The 17,740-nt window shown below is 42.5% G+C and overlaps 1 protein-coding gene across 2 annotated transcripts; it reads right to left on the bottom strand.

Moving 5' to 3' along the window:
- Positions 1–543: 543 nt before the first annotated feature.
- LOC143002460 (monocarboxylate transporter 2) lies at positions 544–17,740 on the bottom strand. Of its 2 annotated transcripts, XM_076152578.1 has the most exons (6): positions 17,231–17,740; positions 10,350–10,445; positions 9,861–10,106; positions 6,266–6,409; positions 4,902–5,711; positions 544–4,641 (listed from the first exon to the last, which is right to left on the bottom strand). In XM_076152578.1, exons 3-6 carry the CDS (start codon positions 10,075–10,077, stop codon positions 4,361–4,363), a joined length of 1,452 nt encoding a protein of 483 aa, XP_076008693.1. In that variant the 5' UTR covers positions 10,078–10,106; positions 10,350–10,445; positions 17,231–17,740; the 3' UTR covers positions 544–4,360. The 2 variants fall into 2 exon arrangements, with proteins under 2 accessions (XP_076008693.1, XP_076008684.1); XM_076152569.1 differs by lacking the exon at positions 10,350–10,445 and having other exon boundaries at positions 17,231–17,738.

The raw sequence follows: 17,740 nt of genomic DNA, 5'->3' as shown, positions 1-17,740 counted from the left end.
TATTTGTGTACAAGCAACACCAACCCAACACATTAAAGTGGGACATGGACTTCAGTTCATTGTTTCCAGGCAGCACGTTTCAATGACCCTTATGACATCAAAGTTGAAGGGATGGACTGCTCAAAATTTCTAGAAACGTCTTCATAGCCTTAAGCACCAAAAAAAGGAAGTAACCCCAGTGTTGTCATGAAGGTCGGGTCCCCTGAATAGCACCCGCTGCATTGACAAAAGAATTCACACAGCTGTTGAATTGTTTGTGTACATCTGAAGTCACCATTAAATAACCAATCTCATTGGCTGCCAAACAAAGCCCAAAAAAGAAAAATTAAAAAGAACTAAGCAGCATTTTGAATCATAAACAAGCTGCAGTAGAGTCAGGAGTACTAAATTACATTTTCCATTCATCCATTCATTCTTGACGTATCCTGGATGATGTAATAAATCAAGATGATGTATTTTCGCCTCGGAAATGTTTGGGAACTATTTGATGGTAATAAGAATCCCAAACTGCATCAATTTTACTTGACGACTGGAAATGTCCAGGAATCTTTTTCAGGTCTATACTGACTTCTATTCTTATACAAACGCTTTTTTTTTTTCTTTCTTTTTTTAAATATAATATGTTATGTGCATTTAAAGAAAAATACCAGAAAAAATATTTCCTATTCAGTTAAATGAAACCTCAAAATAGATTACTCTGTTTTTTAATATACACTCAACAAAATAGCAGAGGTGGGGCGCTAACACATAAGGCTGAGGGTGTAAGCATGTCAAACCCACTACTGTATATGTTATCAGTATAAATGATTAGAAAATAAAATCCTTTCCCACCAAAACAAAAAGTCTCTCTTAATCTTCAACAACTACATTTGTTTGCGGTTTTGCAATATAATGTATGCATAGTATACCAAGTGATTCACATGATTGTGGCACAAGTTCATTTTTCCGCCGCAACACTTAATTCAAATTGCGCATGTGAATGCTGCGCAACTCAAAAAAAAACGATTTATGTTGTGTATTCTATCTCCTTTTACGTGACATCCCCCTATATATCATTTACATTGATTCTTACATGAGCCAACGTTCTGCTACAGAAGGCTCTGCTCCAGTGTTTTCCAGACAAACTTTTTTAGTTCATTTACTTTTAGTCATTATGGAAGGGGGGGGGGGGTGATCAAAGAGCTATGAACCAGCACCTCATTTAGATTTTACAAAGCAGATCTGGTGAAAATCAGTGAGCTCTCCTTTGCCTTTACAGTGTTTAGGAACCAGCAGGGGGCAGTGTTATTTGACAGGAGGGTGATAGTACAGCAGGCCGTTTCCCTCACTGAGAAAGCTCAACACAGTGACTTATGATACCAGTGGATGACATTAGTTCAATTGAAGTGCAATCCTGTAAGTAGCCACCACTTAAAGTGTTACACATTTACCAATAAATAAGGAAGAACAAACACATGGTGACATAACAATACATTCTAGCTTCTGCGTGAAATGCTGGTGGGCTGCGTGCATTGTGGAGGATTGATAGCTGAATCACAACACACAATTTGAACTAATGAGAAACTGGGCTTACAACTGAATGGACTACAGAATAAATACAGATCAAGTCCAGGTCCCAAACCAAGAGTATAGGAAGTGTTTCCCAAATCTGAAACAGAACAGCGACTCTTCTAGAATGTTCCAATTCCACACATTCATCCAAATTTTCCATCTGTCCCTGCTCCACCCTCACCTCAAGCCAGTCTAGATCTTGAAGTCGCACACTCTCGATCAAGTGTGAACATGTCCACTATAGATAGCAGTGAGTTGTGGGAAAATGTGCTGTCAGGTGGCTCTTGACAAACTGGATTGAGAACCACTGCAAAGTAACATTTGAGAGAAGATTCTCAAAGTTCCAGTGGAAAGTTTTGAAGTAGTGTTATTCATTTTTAGTTCAGACTTTGTGGAGTTGTGTTCACAGAGTTTGGGAACCACTTAACCAGAGCTTTTCACATTAACGCAGACCTTGGTTGGAGTACTGGGTGAAGATGAGAGTTGAGATTATGAAATTGTTATACAATTTTCCTCCCAAAGCAGCAATTGAAACAAAAGCATTGTTTGTTGTTCATGATCACTTTTGAAAAAATAGATTTGTTAGCAGGTCAACAACCACTCCACAGCATGATTGACATGAAGAACGAACACATGAAATGGATAGAATACTGCAGGAGTACTTGAAATATGAAGAAAGACATGATTACATATTGTACTTTCAAGAATACAAGATTGAAAACCATTAACCCATTAACAACTAGTTAATAATTAGTATCAGAAGTCAGTATTGCTTCCAATTTCTTCTTTTACATACTGGCATGGATTTAGTTTGTTAGTGAATTAGCATTAACATTTCCATCATGGTACTTCAGAAGACGAATGGAGCACAAATATGTGTTACACATTTATGGAATTGGGTTTTAAAGAGAAATCCTTCCCCCAAAATACACTCACATTTTACACAAAGATTAGTAGAATACTATGATGACATATTCACTGCACAACTGCATTCATTACATTTAAGGCAACATATCACAGAATAGGACTATTACTCTGACCAGATGAAATACATTTCCCTGTATACCTGCATTAAAAGAGGATAATATATTGCTCACGGGCTCTATGTTCCAAGAAATAAAAACACTATTACGCACTGTTACAGATGTTTTTTGGTCATTAATACCTTATTAAGGCCCACGGAGGAAATTACATTCAGCCATAATTAAATTCATCTACTTGCAGCAGTTTCATAAAAGGTGTTTGGGTTGAAATATGGCCTTTTAAGTGCAGCTTCATCAATTCAATGTGCAACGTGAAACAATAGACAACGAACAGGAAGCATTTTATGACTTGATCCAAAGTGCTAAAGTGGAACATTTCGGCAGGTTTTTACTACACTTCATTTACAGTCCTCAGGTGGGGCAGCGTAATACCAGCTGTGAGCACATCTGTTCCTTATTCATGGAGTTTGGAATTCAGGGGGGCCATGTAAAACGCAGGAATTAAGGAATTTGTCACTTGAATTACAAATATAACTAACCGTGCATTCACACTGCGAGTAACATAATCAACAGGTCCACAGGAGCCTGATAACCTCCAAAGATAGACTTCCACTTCCACTTTAATTTGAAAAACCACAGGAAGGGATAACTCTAAATATCATAAGATGGTGGTTCATTAGAGGGCCAGTATGCTGATTTTCACAAATCATTCAGTCTACACAACCCTGTGGAGGACTAGCAAGCTTGTTTAAACTCTGATAACATAAATCATATTGTGTAAACCTATGATTGTAAAGGACACTGTGTTAAGTCAGACTCTTATGACATCACAGGGGTTCATTTGTGTCATTGCTGAAAACCACACCGAAGTCTACTGTGGCTCTTTTCAAATACTGAATAGTGTCCTCCATAACCACAAAGACAACAAAGAGTGTAACTGTATGCAAAAAATGTCACTTCATACTACACAACCACAATTTCTGATTTGTCACGAATAACCAAGTCATGTGACTCGAGGCGTGAATGCACAGTTGGGAAGTCAAGTATGTCGCTCAGGATTTCACCAGGGATGGAAAATGGCTGTCAAACCTGTGACAACCAACAAATCCTTCCACTGCTCACTTAGTTGTAGCAATTTAATTTTCCTGGAAAATACAGATCTCATGGAACAGGCGGATTCAGTTTGCTGGTGCTGTAGTTCACTGTGGCAACGGGCTGATGCCGCCTTCACGTCATATCGGAAGACAAGGAATGACTCATTGCTACAGCTTGGGAAAACATTCACTGGGAAATAAAACATGAAGATGGTGGCTACCTGGAATTACTCATGAACAGCAGCAGACACTGCTTACTTATGATAAGCACAGTTGATTGTCTGACTGAATAAACAACGTTCATGAATTTGCTTTGCATTTGTTTGGAGCCTGTGTTGAGACCATTCTGAAAGGGAAGCCCAGATCCTCATTAAAGCAAAAAGCCTGCAGGCAGTTATATTTACAGAAAATCCGATATGAGGTGAACACGGCATGAATGTGATTTTAAAAAATGCAGTTAGTGCCTCTTCACATGCATATCTTACATTTCTCTCTCTCTCCATTTCTTTTGTGGTTAGGGCAGTCGCTCCTCACAGGCAGAACTAACGCCTCTGAGAGGCCGACAATGCAGTTGTTGCTTTGGCAGTTTGTATTAGAGAAGTGCAGAGGACCCCAAATAGAGCCTGGTGACACACCGCGAGGCACCTCATGGCTTGTGGCCCGGTTTGATCATAGTTGAGGATGATGCGAAGTTGCATCAGTGGAGACGGTCAGCAGTAAGGGAAGAGGGCTCTATATGTTGGTTTCCCGCTGCATTGGCTCCTCAGCCTTCTGACTTTTGTCGTCTAGCTCCTCAGTGGCCTGAGCTGCACCATCAGCCTCCTGCTTTACCTGGTCTCGGTCAGGATCTTCTGTCTCAGTCCGCTTGTATAGCTCTGCTTGCTTGCGCTCACGATCCAAAAGTCTGTAGTTGATGAAGTTTCCAATAAAGAGCCAAATGCTGGCCACGATAACTACAGCTCCACAGCAGAAGTACATGTTCTTGTAACTCTTAGTCACATCCACCAGTTTCCCTGCAAAACAGAATGTTGTTTTATCAGTATAATTGAATTGTTATGAAACCCTAAATAGCCCTATAGCATATTATTTATTTACAGCTAATTATCTGATTAATGTAACACCACCATAATGACATTTCTTAGCAATATTGCTGGGATACCAATTGGAATTAATGTGAATACAGTAAAGGATATCTATTCCTGCTGGTTTCTGTTTCTGATAGATGGCTATAAGTAGACTGATTAGTTCAAATAGATAAAAGGTGGAAGTGTACCTGCGAGCGGTGGACCAATAAGGACAGGGCAGCACTCCACTATGGTGGTCAGTCCCACAGCACTCGAGAACCTCTGAGGCCCAACCAGGTCCATCAGCGTCTCAAACAGGACTGAGCTGACCATGCCAAAGGCAAAGCCGAAGAAGATGGCATATACAACGAGGCCTTTGTAGTCTTCCACCAGTGGGCAGAGGAGGTGGCACACCCCATTGTAAAGAACTGCAAAGCTGAAGAAGTACTGGATTCTGGGCCGGACCCAGCGCGAGTTGGCCAGCAGCCCCATGGAGGGCCTGGCAAACATGTCGACAAACGCCAGTATGGACAGCAAGAAGGCTGCCGAGTACTCGTCCACACCCATGTCTTTAGCATAGGCTGCCAGGAAGACAATGGGTGCAAAAAAGCCCAGGAACATGATGACGTTGCCTGATAGGTAGATGAGGAAGCCGCGATGCTTGAACAGCGACAAGTCCAAATACTTGTTGAGTATTTTCCAGACAGACATCTTCTCTTTTGTTTTGGTGTTGGTAGTAGCTGCAGCTAACTCTTCATCCTTCTTGACTTTGCTGGCTGGTGGCTCCAGGGGCCTCATTAGGGAACCAGCCACACAACAATTCAGCAGTAGGCCCCCCAGGATGAGGAAGCTGCCTCTCCAGCCAAACCTATTAAAGAGGTACTGATTGAGAGGAGCCAGGGTGCTGAGGAACACTGGACTACCTGCCATGGCCAGTCCATTAGCAATGGGTCGCTTCTTCGAGAAGTATCTGCCAATCATAGTCAGCGCAGGCTGTAGGTTGAAGGCTAAACCAAGACCTATCAGGATGGATGACAGTGATACATTAGAGATCTCAGAGTGATGGTACAGAAATAAATGTGGTGACCAGTTATGGACAAAAACAAAAACTAATTTGTTGTTTTTACTCAAAACAAGGTAACACTGCGTTACTTTTACCCCTTCATCCAGAACCACCATTGTTTTGTGTTTACAATAACAGCAAATGAAGGACATATAATGGTACTAGTAACCACAAAAATAAGCAACAAAATCTCAATACAATATGGTAATAGTAAGCATGATATTACTTCAAATAACCAGCTAGGTACCTGTTAATGTGATTTTCAGTGCACTCACTCATGTTTTCAAATAAATTACATAATTCAATAATAAACTAGACTATATATAGGGTATATGTAATGATTATTAATTCATCAGTGGGAAGTTAACACGATGAGTGATTGTAACATAAGATCCAATATAGTTCAATATGGTAAAAGTTTCAATTTCTTCCTCCAAACAATTTTTTATTTTTAACCTGACCTTTAAATCCTCTTAACCCAAATGGCCTTAAGTGGATTCAGAGACTTACCACCAATAACACCTATGCAAAGATAAAGCTGCATCACGTTGTTGCAGAAAGAAGCGGAGATCATGCCGATGCAACAGAGGACACCGCCCGCCATGACAATGGGCCTGCATCCATATGTGTTGACCAGTACACTGCTGATGGGACCTGAAATAAATATAAAGAGAAGGGAAAAGGGGTCAACACACACACATGTATTTAGTGCTTAATGATTTAATCTGGTCCATGCTGCAGCCCGGCCTCTATTAATAGCACCAAAAGGACTGTTTCACCTTTAAATACCATGTACCCATCAAATCAGATTAGATGACAAATTGCAAAGGACTCGGGTGTAGAGAGTCATTGTTTTAATGAAGGAAAGAAAAGTGGAGACAAAAACTATTCTGCAGGAGCAACTTTGTTCAACGTTATCACAAGGTGAATCCAAATCCATATGTCAAGAATCGTTGATGGATACGGATATTATACAGCTGCTGTATTGGTGAACAATTTATTGTATACATCTTACATCTTTGCGTTTCAGGTGTATGAGAGCACTTCATCAGTTTTTTACATATTTTGGAAACTATGCCAGTATAGTATGAATAATGGAGCTATGTTAAAATCCAAATGACACGGTCTCCTTCGACCGTTACTGAATTTTAAGTATTGGGTGTGTAAATTGAATAGGGAAAGAGAAAAGTAATAAAAGATGTTTTTTGGGGGGAAATGATGCTCTCATCACCAGCCGGACGATGTCTTATATTTCTGCCGGGCCCGTCGGGGCGAGGAGTCTTTCGACTTAATTTACTCTGCGTGAATCTTTCCTCGACCTTGAGGAAAGTTCCTCCTCATTTGCATCCGCAGCAGCGATCAGAATTCTCCGCGGGCCTCAGTGGGACTCGAATCGGCCAGAGTGAGGAAGCCCCTGGGCCCGCACGTTAGTTCCTTTGAAAAAAAAATGAAAAAAAAGAAGGGGGCTTATCATCCCCTGGCCAGACGCAGCGTGGACTTCATTACACCGCGGACAAAACCCAAAACTAAATATAACCACGAAGGTCCCAATGGGGAACAACGCATTTAGAAACGTCTAACATTTTTTCCAGAAGCCTTTCATGTGTGCAGCAGTAAAGAGGCTGGTAAACCACAGCGGAGGATGTGGGATTCTGCCTGGCCATCGCGCTCCAAATAGGATAATGTTGACATAAATGGAAGCAAAATACTTTTTAAAGCTTTTTGGCTACGGGAGGATATGGATGAGACTTTCCAGAGTTGATTCTGTGACTTGTTGCTGAGCCATTGTGAATATAGTATATAAGAAGATGATGCAAATAAAAAATAATTAACTTTTTAAACCAACTCTGGATCCATGCATCCTAAATTACTATAGGACAATTTCTAACCCTTCCTCTGTAAAAAAAAAAAATATCTTCCCAGGATCCCATCCACCATTCTCTTTCCATTTTCAGGTGATTTTTATTGTTATTCCCTTAATAATTTCACCCAATTTTTTAACATTTTTTACCCAATTGAATGGGATTTCCTCCCCAGTGTGTTCTGATCTCATCACCGTGACGGTTAAGCCCGTCCATCCCTCACACTAACAAGCGCTGTCAGTCAAGAGACAGCGAACATGACATGGCTGGTGGATCTGCGGGATTTTCACTCTGCCTCCACCAAGGTCAACTCTCCCGTCCGACCTCCTCCCCTCCCCCTCCCTGTGGATTAGCGATACACTGATCCAACACTGACACGCAGCCTGCGGCTTATTGCGTCATCACAGGGCGTCTGTGTGTCTTAGTAACCAACACAATAAACTATAATCAGTCATAAAGGAGATTCAGCAGAAGGGAGGGATGTTAATAATGAATGGTGGCTCACAGTTACACCTTCACTTCTCTGCTCCAATGTATTTAATCGTGGAACAGCACAGGGGTTTTCTGGATTCAATAATAGAAATCTGCACGTGATGAAATCATTTGGGATTTCTAAACATTGGCAGTATTGGAGATTCAAGGTTTTCAACCAACAACACCTAAAGGTCAGTGCTCCCATTTGGACTGATTGGCTTATTATTTGTCTGCGGCTCATATCCAGGCAGAGCTGTGCAGAAACACACACACACAAACACACAAACAGCACTGGGGAATTAAAAAGGTGTTTAACATTCAAACAATGATTGCTTCATCAGCGTAAGAGGAAGAACAAGGGAGCAGGTGTTTAATGAATAGCTGATGAGGACGATCAATATGAATGAATGAGTTTCACAGAGCCGCTTTGTGATTACACATATTGCCGGTGTCATCGCTTGACTCGTGTGGGCGGTTGCTTTTACTGCCGGCACGCCACAATCAAGACGCAGCAGTAAAGGCTCTGTCAGGATCAGCAAAGACTGATTCTGGCCGACGGACACGTACAAAGTTAAGGTGTGTGTCTAAGTTAGATCAGAGCTAAGGGAGGTCACTGCTGGCAAAATGAATCTTCTCTAACGTCCTCAGACTGGTGAAATAACACTTTTATTTGATAATGTTTAAACAATATATATTTGAGAGACTGCAACCAGCTGTAATATTTAGTAGATATTTCTAAATGCATCACTTGAATACCGAAAACTACAATTTTAAATCAGGGACGTGTCACAGCCACGGCATCGTCCAGTGCAGATGGTGGCAGCAGCATCGTTGTGAGCGACAGCGGGATGATCACAGTTTGGACAGATGGCGGGCAGAAGGCATCGACGTGTGAAATTCAGCAGGTGAGAGATATGGAGAAGAAAATAATCCTCTTTTGTTTGATTAAGGATGTTTTTGTAATGTGTTGGGAATGGAAATCACCCTTTGAACATTTTGTATACATGTGAATGAATGAGGTATTAACCCTGAGGCAGTGCTATTGTTATTACATGAAACAAGGCCTAACCACAACATTGCATCTCTATAGCTCTGGTTTCCTCGCATCACCATGGTTCATATCTGTTATGCAAAATCCATCCCAACAGATAATTTTCCATCAACTTCCCAAAGTTTACAAGTAACCGCCTGTAACCGACTGACAACTTGTGATTTTCTAGTTGATAGGCAAATTCTGCTGCAATTTGAGAACCAGCAACCTTCCATGGAATCCTTCTCCACTGTATCCTGTCCAACAAAACACACACTGCCTGCAACAGGTTTTCCATGTCAGCTGCCGGTGCATGACTCATTTGTTTGCCCTGAAGGTCAGCATGCCATTGAATAAACAGCTACAAGACAATTAAACCGCTGTGTTTCTCTCAGCTTTCAATTTCACTGGCTGGCTTGTTGTACGGCACGTCCGCTCAGGACACGATGAGCCACATCAACACAGCAGAAATTATCCATAACAAGGTCAACGTAGGGGACAAAAGGAAAATGAAGTGAGATTTGCTTTTTATAAAAAGACTGCTACTATGTCTCATGTCTATAAAGCATAACAGATCCTCCTAATCCTACATTCCTAACACAATCTGACATTCTTTGAACTGGATATCATACAGTCTGGCACAGATTTTGTTATGTTCGTCTAACAAAGTGACATGCAATGGTCTCATAGGATCGATTTTATTTTTGATACAAATGAGATGAACCAAACTGTCACTTACCTGCAGCGTACATTACTGCAAGCATAATGGAGGAGATCCATGCCACCTGGCTGTACGAGGCATCAAAGATTTTCTGGATGTCTTTAAAGAAAACTGTGATTGCTTTTGGGAAGGCGTAGGAGAAGCCGATGGAGATGAAGGACGCGAAAACCACCGGCCACCCCCAACCTCCGTCTGGTGGGGGCACGGAAGGGGGACTCGCGGCTTTGGGCGGCATCGCTGGACTGGCTGAATGCTGTGTGCGCACTGGAACGACAGAGAAGAGGAGAGAGAACCGATTAAATCTCACAGACACGTGACGTGAAGTTGGAACTGTGACAACATCATGAGGTGGTGTGTGTTAGGGTGCCTTAACCAGGCTTACACTGCAATTAAGGGATCTGATCTCAATTTGCTTGGAATGAACTCACACCTTGCATTTACTTGTAACCTAATTGTTTTGATAACGAAACCGTCCAGATGTTAATACAAGGTGTAAATAGGGCTTACAGCTGCAGTTTGTTCTAAGAAAACAGCAGAAATTCTCAGGAACATTTCTTTAGAGTCAAATCCTGGGGCAAAATTCCTTCAGGTGGCCCAGAATTCCTGCAAGGAAAGATCAATCATGTCAGAGAAGAGGAACACACACTCGTTGTATTCCTCACTCTGCTTTATCTGTTACATAATGTATAACTTCCTTTTGTCCTGTGATTGATTATTGATTAGGCAGATCTCAGCTGGTCTCCCGATTTCTCTTCCTCTACAAAGTCCTTTGGCGCAGACGCCCGGAAATTAACCCAAACTTGAGAATGTTTATAGGAAAGTGTCACAGGTCATTAGTGATGATATGTTAAGTAATCAAATGACCAGCAGGGGCTCGTATTGACTGTATACAGAGGCTGTGTCCTTTATGTCATTTACTTTACAACCTGCCAGCAGTCATGTGACGCACAAGGAAGGACATACCAGCAGGTCAATATCCTGGAGGGGGCAGGTGCAAGCGCACACACACACACCCACACACATTAGTTATACACCCTCGCTCTACCTGAGAGGCAAAACTTGCCCTCCCCGCTATTCACCTTGGATTCCCTCCCCCAAGGCCGCCGTTGACAAAGCAAACACGCCACGGTTGCACCTTAAAGCTAAGAACAGCAACCGTACTGACATAGAGGAATACAGAGGACTGTTGTCACATCGAACCACCTTAGATTTACAGCACTCAAATCGGCCACAAAATATTTACAGCCATTACATAGGCTTGCAGTATTAAGGTGCTTGCCGCCAGTTTGGCTTGGGGAGCAATCAGCAGCTCATGTTGACAATTGTTTTGTTGGGTTCTAAACAATAATTGCCTCCAGTTATGTCAGAGCAGCTTCAAACTTCAGACTTGTTGGCAGGAGTTACATGTTTTACTATATCAATGAGCCTGTATTGGAATTCAGAGGCCTAACCCAGTCTGATGCTTTGAGCTGTCATGGATACATTTCGACATATATGGGAGGCGGAGTTTTTCCTTTTTCAAAAGAATTGTGCAACATCACTTTGCCCGTTTGGGTAGAAATGCATAACACTTAAGAGACCTCAGGTGAAACTGTGAGAGAAATTATTACAATGCCCTACAGACTCTGGTACAAGCAGGTTAATGTAGTGTGGAATATGTTGCAACAGCCCGTGTAGTGTGTAGCTACAGGTCAGTGACATATAGAGACATATATACTGTAGACACACTAGCAGACTTTTTCTTCTTTTCTACTTATTGTTAGGTATTCATTACTAACATGGAGGCATCTATTATTAAATGGGTATACATTTTTGCATATGTAATCTAATGAAAAGAAATGCAATGTCATTTAATTAAATCTTATTATATCCCATCCTGGAACATTGCATGTTTCATGGTGTGTGCCATTGAAAGATCATCCAACCAAACTAGTTTAAACAACTTCACACCACTCCTCCCATCAAATAAAAAGGAAGAACCAATAAACGGTTTACAATTACAGGTGATGCCTCCCTACATCCTGCTCCAACAGGAAATACGACAAACCCTGAAAAACCTTTTGTGTCGTGTATTTGGAAAAACACATTATTCTCATTGTCTTTGACCAAACAAATGCCACATCACACTCCAGTGCAAGTAGGTTTGGCTGCTCGTGTTTGTGAACATGAGAGCTCTGCGAGGGAAACAGACACTTCAGCCTGGAGAGTAAATGGCTCATCACTAACACCTATCAGCGTCTATAAATGATGTCCCTCCTGTTCCTTGTTCTCTTCTCTAGATCAGTACCCTGCTCTTGGTACCTGGATTAATAACTGAGTTGTTAAGCTTATTCAATGTAAAACAAAAAGTCAGATCATTTATCCTGATCACTGAATCTGAACTGGATTTTCTCCCTGGAGTTCTCACGTGCAGTTGAGGAACTGACGTATCCGGGTTGGTGTTACCATGATTAGGAGAGCCGGTTTTGACTTGCTCCATCTTTTATTGGTTGTCATAGTTGTTGTGACATAGTGTTGCTATGTAAGAAGAATACCCATCATGCTGCTGCAAGTCTCAACAGTAAGCCATTAACTGGATGACTCCGTGCTGTGCCGATAAACATATTTACAGAGGAATAAACTTGGCTCCCAAGATTCGATTAAGGTTTTGGTTGCCATTTTGCTTGCTTACCACACACATGACTCTGTGACTTGCTTCAACTGGGCCAGTGAAAGGAAACATAATCCTCTGTGTTTATCTATGCATTGTTCCTCCAATCAAAGTTGGAGATTATGCATTTTGTCCCCCCCCCCCTCCCCCCAACCCCCACAGATCCATACAGTGGGTCTAATCCACACTAATCAGATTACAGGCTGTCTGTGGCAGCACACAGCGTGCATATTGGGTTTGATAGATTGAACGTGATGGCAGCAGGCGGAGGAGCCTCAGAACTCGTAAGCAGCTTAGGTGGATGTGTTCGATGTGTATAACACTTCGATCAGATAATAAAAGAGCATCGGAGGACTAAAAGAAAATCATTTTAGTTCATCTTCAAATACACACAAGCACATAAGTGGTGGTATAAAGTGGAGACACTGTTCAGACTTCCAGATTTTGATGGTGAACTACTTCTGCTGTGTCCTTCAGCTGAGAAAACTGCTGTTGTTCTCAGTCTGATTTCCCCTAAGAAGACCTTTTTAATTCTGGCGGCTCTGATATGCTTGAAAGCAAAAGTCTCATTCGTCAACAAGAAAACTGTGGTGGGGTTAATTAGGCGCATCGCCCTGACAACAACATCCTGGCCGCAAGCATATGGCACGCCCACAGGAAAGAGTTTAAGAACCAATTTGGGGCTAATGAGAGATACAATAATATTACATTACATTGCGTTCATTTGGCAGACGCTTTTATCCAAAGCGACTTACATTACATTACCACCCTTCGCAGAGGGGGGAGCAATTTCGGATGCGGTGCCTTGCTCAGGGGCACCTCGGCAAGGCTCGAACCGGCGACCCTTCGGTTCCCAAGCGGAAGCACTACCCACTGAGCCACTGCCTATTATATAATTTTAATGGAATATCATGTATGAAAGGTTACAAATCTTCAACGTCCCCACAGTAATGATTGATCGATGCAGTGTCGAATAATGTCATACTTTGGGTCCTCGAGGGATCAAGTAATCGCAGTGCTAACACATAACACTAAAATGACATGGCAGATAGATCTCAAAACACAAGATCCACACACACACACACACACACACACACACACACACACACACACACACACACACACACACACACACACACACACACACACACACACACACACACACACACACACACACAATACTTGCCCTTGAGTGTTACAGGGCAGAGACCATTGTTTGTTTTGGTCGTGTGTGGCCTGCATGTATCTGAGGTGACCTCCCACCATAACCTTGCTGAACCATTACCAACAAGCAATCTGGTTAAGCAGCGAGGATGTCAGGGAGCCAGCAACCAAAAATAGAGTTGCCATAATCAAATCACCCAACCTGCACAGTAACATGGATACGGACTGGATGAGGAAATGTGTTTGTGTGTCCAACCTTCAAGGTGAACAATGACTATCAGCTTGGCAAGAGGCCCGAAAACCTGCATTCCCTTTAGCCCGGGCCGACGGATACATGAGCTCAGGTTTACTGGGCAACCAGGACTGAACTCACGCTACAGTGTTGCATTTCAGGTGTGTTCGTCTCAGTGACAAAGGAGTCGCAGCTGTGAAATGTGACCAAAAAGCTGCAGAAAAACAAGACGGGATTGATGGTTATTCTTAAAAGATGGTTTGAAAACTGGATTTGGGTTTTACTGCTAATAGGCGTTACGCGCAGAGCCAATCGAAACTGATTGGTCTGTGGTTTTGGAGAAGGTTTAGTTGATAAATGTGAGAATTATTGAGTAAAAGTTGTTGTTGTTGGTCTCGGGGAAGCTTCCATCTGACCAATCGCTGATGTTTAGACTCAGTAGCTCCAATGGTTGCTGGCTGGTGCGGCGCAAACGGGCCTAAGGTTCAGCGGTGGAGGTCCTGAAGTGACACTTTCATTGACTGTTTTTTGATGTGTGTTTTGTGAAGCTCTGCTGGACTTTGACTGTCATGAAGGGCTGTTGAAGGTTAGCTGACCAACATGTGCTGAGGTCCAGAGGTGGGGGCGGGGCCAATGATACACTAAAAGGCTTCAAGAAATGAAGCTGTGAAACATGGCAGAATCTGATATCAATCTAGAATGAACTCAATCTACAATGTGATCAAGAATTGATTTCCGTTTATCAAAATTAGATAAACGGAAGCTATCAGCTCAGCAGGGGCTATAAGCTGTGACAAAATACAAAGGAGACATGACCTCTACCAGCAGACCTCCCACAACACACACACGCACACACACACACACACACACACACACACACACACACACACACACAATGGGACTTTAAGTTATGGCAACGCAAGATTAACTCTAAGGTAACCTCAACGTAATGTTACAGACTTTGTTGTGGAGAGAGTTCATTATTAACCCAATCAGCAACTCTCCAAATGTTGACCGAACACACGACACACACTGGCTGTCACATTTGATCAAGATTGCGACCAATCTTACAACAACACACATGCCCTTGGCCTTACAGATCGCCAAATAGGTGTTTCTAAGAAGAAATATCTCTGATAATGGTTTCTGTTACCACATGGTGATGATATCCACTAAAACTGGACAGCGTTTGGAGCTCCAACATCCACCCATGTAGGACAATATGCCATCTTGTAAATCTGCAGCCTTCTTCTGTCTTGGATTAAAAGACAAGGCTGATTAATGTTGAGCCGTGTACCAGCCAGCGAGGAAATCCTAGTTGCAGGACTTCCCCAAATCCCAAATCAGGATAATCGAATCAAACCAGCTGGCTACTGAAAACAACATCCAACTTTAATGATGTCCAGGTTGAAGCAGGGATTGCACTTGACCCGCCATGAAATCCAATACATGTTATTTGTTTAAAAGGTACCAATAAAGCATGTAATCACATAGAATCATCCACTCACACCCACAGCTAGACATGGGGTGACAGGTGCATGCTGGGAAGTCATCTAGCTCCTTCACAGGTTCACATTTGCTACCACCGCAATTCAGGCTCTTGTCAACATTGCGTAGCTCTCACCTCTTGAGAATAACCAAATCTACCACTATTTGCATATTTGGAAATTAAATGTAAATCACACAACTACCATTTACTCTCATTAACACAGTGCCAACAGACAGTAGAGATCAGACAAAGATTTACAAATAGACAAGACTAATCTGTCTCATCTACCTAGATCCAGTTCAGTGCAGAACAATCAGCACTTTTCTCTGCCTACACCTTAATCCCAGACAAAGATCAAATGTCAACAAACTGAAGTTGATAAGATTTTATCTACCTACTGTCTGCTCTACACTTTCCACATAGAGATATTGAAGGTTTTCCCTGGGCCACAGGGACAGGGAGTGAAGTCGTGTGTGGGAATTTGTTACCCCCTAATTTGACCTCACTACCTGGATGTCCTAAAGTTTACTAATCATCTCAATCTAGTCTTGTTTCTTTACAGTTATTGTGTTAGTGTTTGAAATAGTGTGGAGTGAGATGCTTTGTATTGTGGAATAATCAGCAGCTCTGTATTCACAGCAAACATCCCTCGGGGGTGAGGAGAGAGGTCTTGAACCTTGAAACCTGATCCAAGCCTCTAAAAGCTGACGGAGAAATGTGTCCACAGGATACACCGGAGGACAAACCTGACAGGTATCAGCCAGTGCAACCTTACCAGTGAACTAAGCACAATGAGCCAGTAAAGGTTTTTATTTCGCAACAACTTTCGAGCCTTGGCACTGGAATTCCTGAACATACAGTGACACTTAAGTGATGATCCTCTGAACTTCAATGGGAGAGTTTATGGGACAAACTTGTGTTATGTTGCTTATAAAATGGTAAAAGGTACAAAGGTTGTGTAGATTTGAGCAATGATCAACACTAGAAACTAAATAAAGTTTGATCACACCATGCTGATGCCTTGATGATGATCAATACGATGCCTTTGTGTATCCTCATCCATGAAGGGATCTTGTGAAGCATTCCAGACGATAATAAACAAAGCTCAATCTGACCCTCAGGTTGTAATCATACAGTAAACCGCCCTGCCCTCAAGCCTGATTATAGGCCTCACTTATGTTTCACACAGAGAACCATCAGCAAGCTTCTGTTTCACTATCTACAGAGAAAGAGCACAGTAGCCTGTATCAGCACTGTTTTCCACAAGGAAACTGACAGACTGTGACGTGTGCAGTTATTATTAAATCTCACATCAGCTGAATGAAACATCCCAGCCCTCATATGGAACAAAATCCTTTTCATCCAGCCTTTGCCTAATAATAGAGCCCTGTGTCTCTCTCTCGGGGCTAACTTGGACGATCAATAGGAAAGCTGAAGCAGATAAGGTGATGCAACAGCATGTGATTCCTCAGCATATGATGCTGCTGGTGTGGGTACAGGGACCGGATGAGAGCAGACAAAATGTCCCGTGGCCTGGATGGACTAAAGGCACAGCTGATCTGAGAATAGCTCGAAAAGTATTAATTATTTACATTTTCGTGCATGGCATCAACTCATCCACCCCCAGTGATTGATCACATAAACGCCAGGAGATCCCTCGAACGCGACATAAACGTGATCAAATAGCGAACGTGAACGCAGCACATGCATATGTCTATATTAGATGTAGTTCTCATTCATCGCTGCTCGCGTGTGCATGCTTGGCGCGGAAGCTAGGTTAATCCTCCTTATCGCCGGCAAGAGGCTCTGCTTTCTACCCATCAAAGAAAAAGACATATGAAATATTACTTTACCTGTGTGGAATTTAGTCGTGTGTGCGTCCCGTGTTTGTGTATGTGTTTGTTGCCGGCTCGGTGACCTTGTACCAGGAAGATGCGTGTGCGTCCGTGACCGGCACTGAGTTTAAATTTTCTGTGTCAGCCGCTGCCTGACGTGCGGCTGCGGGCTGCAGAGGGCGGCGCTGTCTCGGTTACTATTTAAGATCCACGATTGGAGCGTTACAGTAACGTGGAGTCAAAGCAATACGTGATATCGCGGTACCCGGTTACAAAAAAGACGGTAGCTCCCGGGGGCCCTGGGAGGATTCCTGTCCAAGTAGGCGCGTCTCTTTTCGTCACAGCGGACATTCTGACGCGTTGAAGCAGGAACGGCGCAGGTGATAGTAGCGCTCATGGCCGCATTCCATTTAGGTGAACCAGTGAGAGCAGCCTGCAAGATGCTGGCGCTCTGGTGTCGGAAAAGCTCAATAGAATGCATCCATTTTGATATTATAATATTCATTCATTCGCCTGTGTGTTGTGTTG

This window comes from Genypterus blacodes, unplaced genomic scaffold (assembly GCF_046128005.1).
Source record: "Genypterus blacodes isolate CSIRO-AG114 ecotype Tasmania unplaced genomic scaffold, CSIRO-AGI_Gbla_v1 ptg000007l_1, whole genome shotgun sequence".
In the NCBI taxonomy this organism is placed as follows: domain Eukaryota; kingdom Metazoa; phylum Chordata; class Actinopteri; order Ophidiiformes; family Ophidiidae; genus Genypterus; species Genypterus blacodes.
The sequence above is the reverse complement of the archived record's forward strand: the minus strand, read 5'-3'. Positions and strand labels throughout refer to the sequence as shown.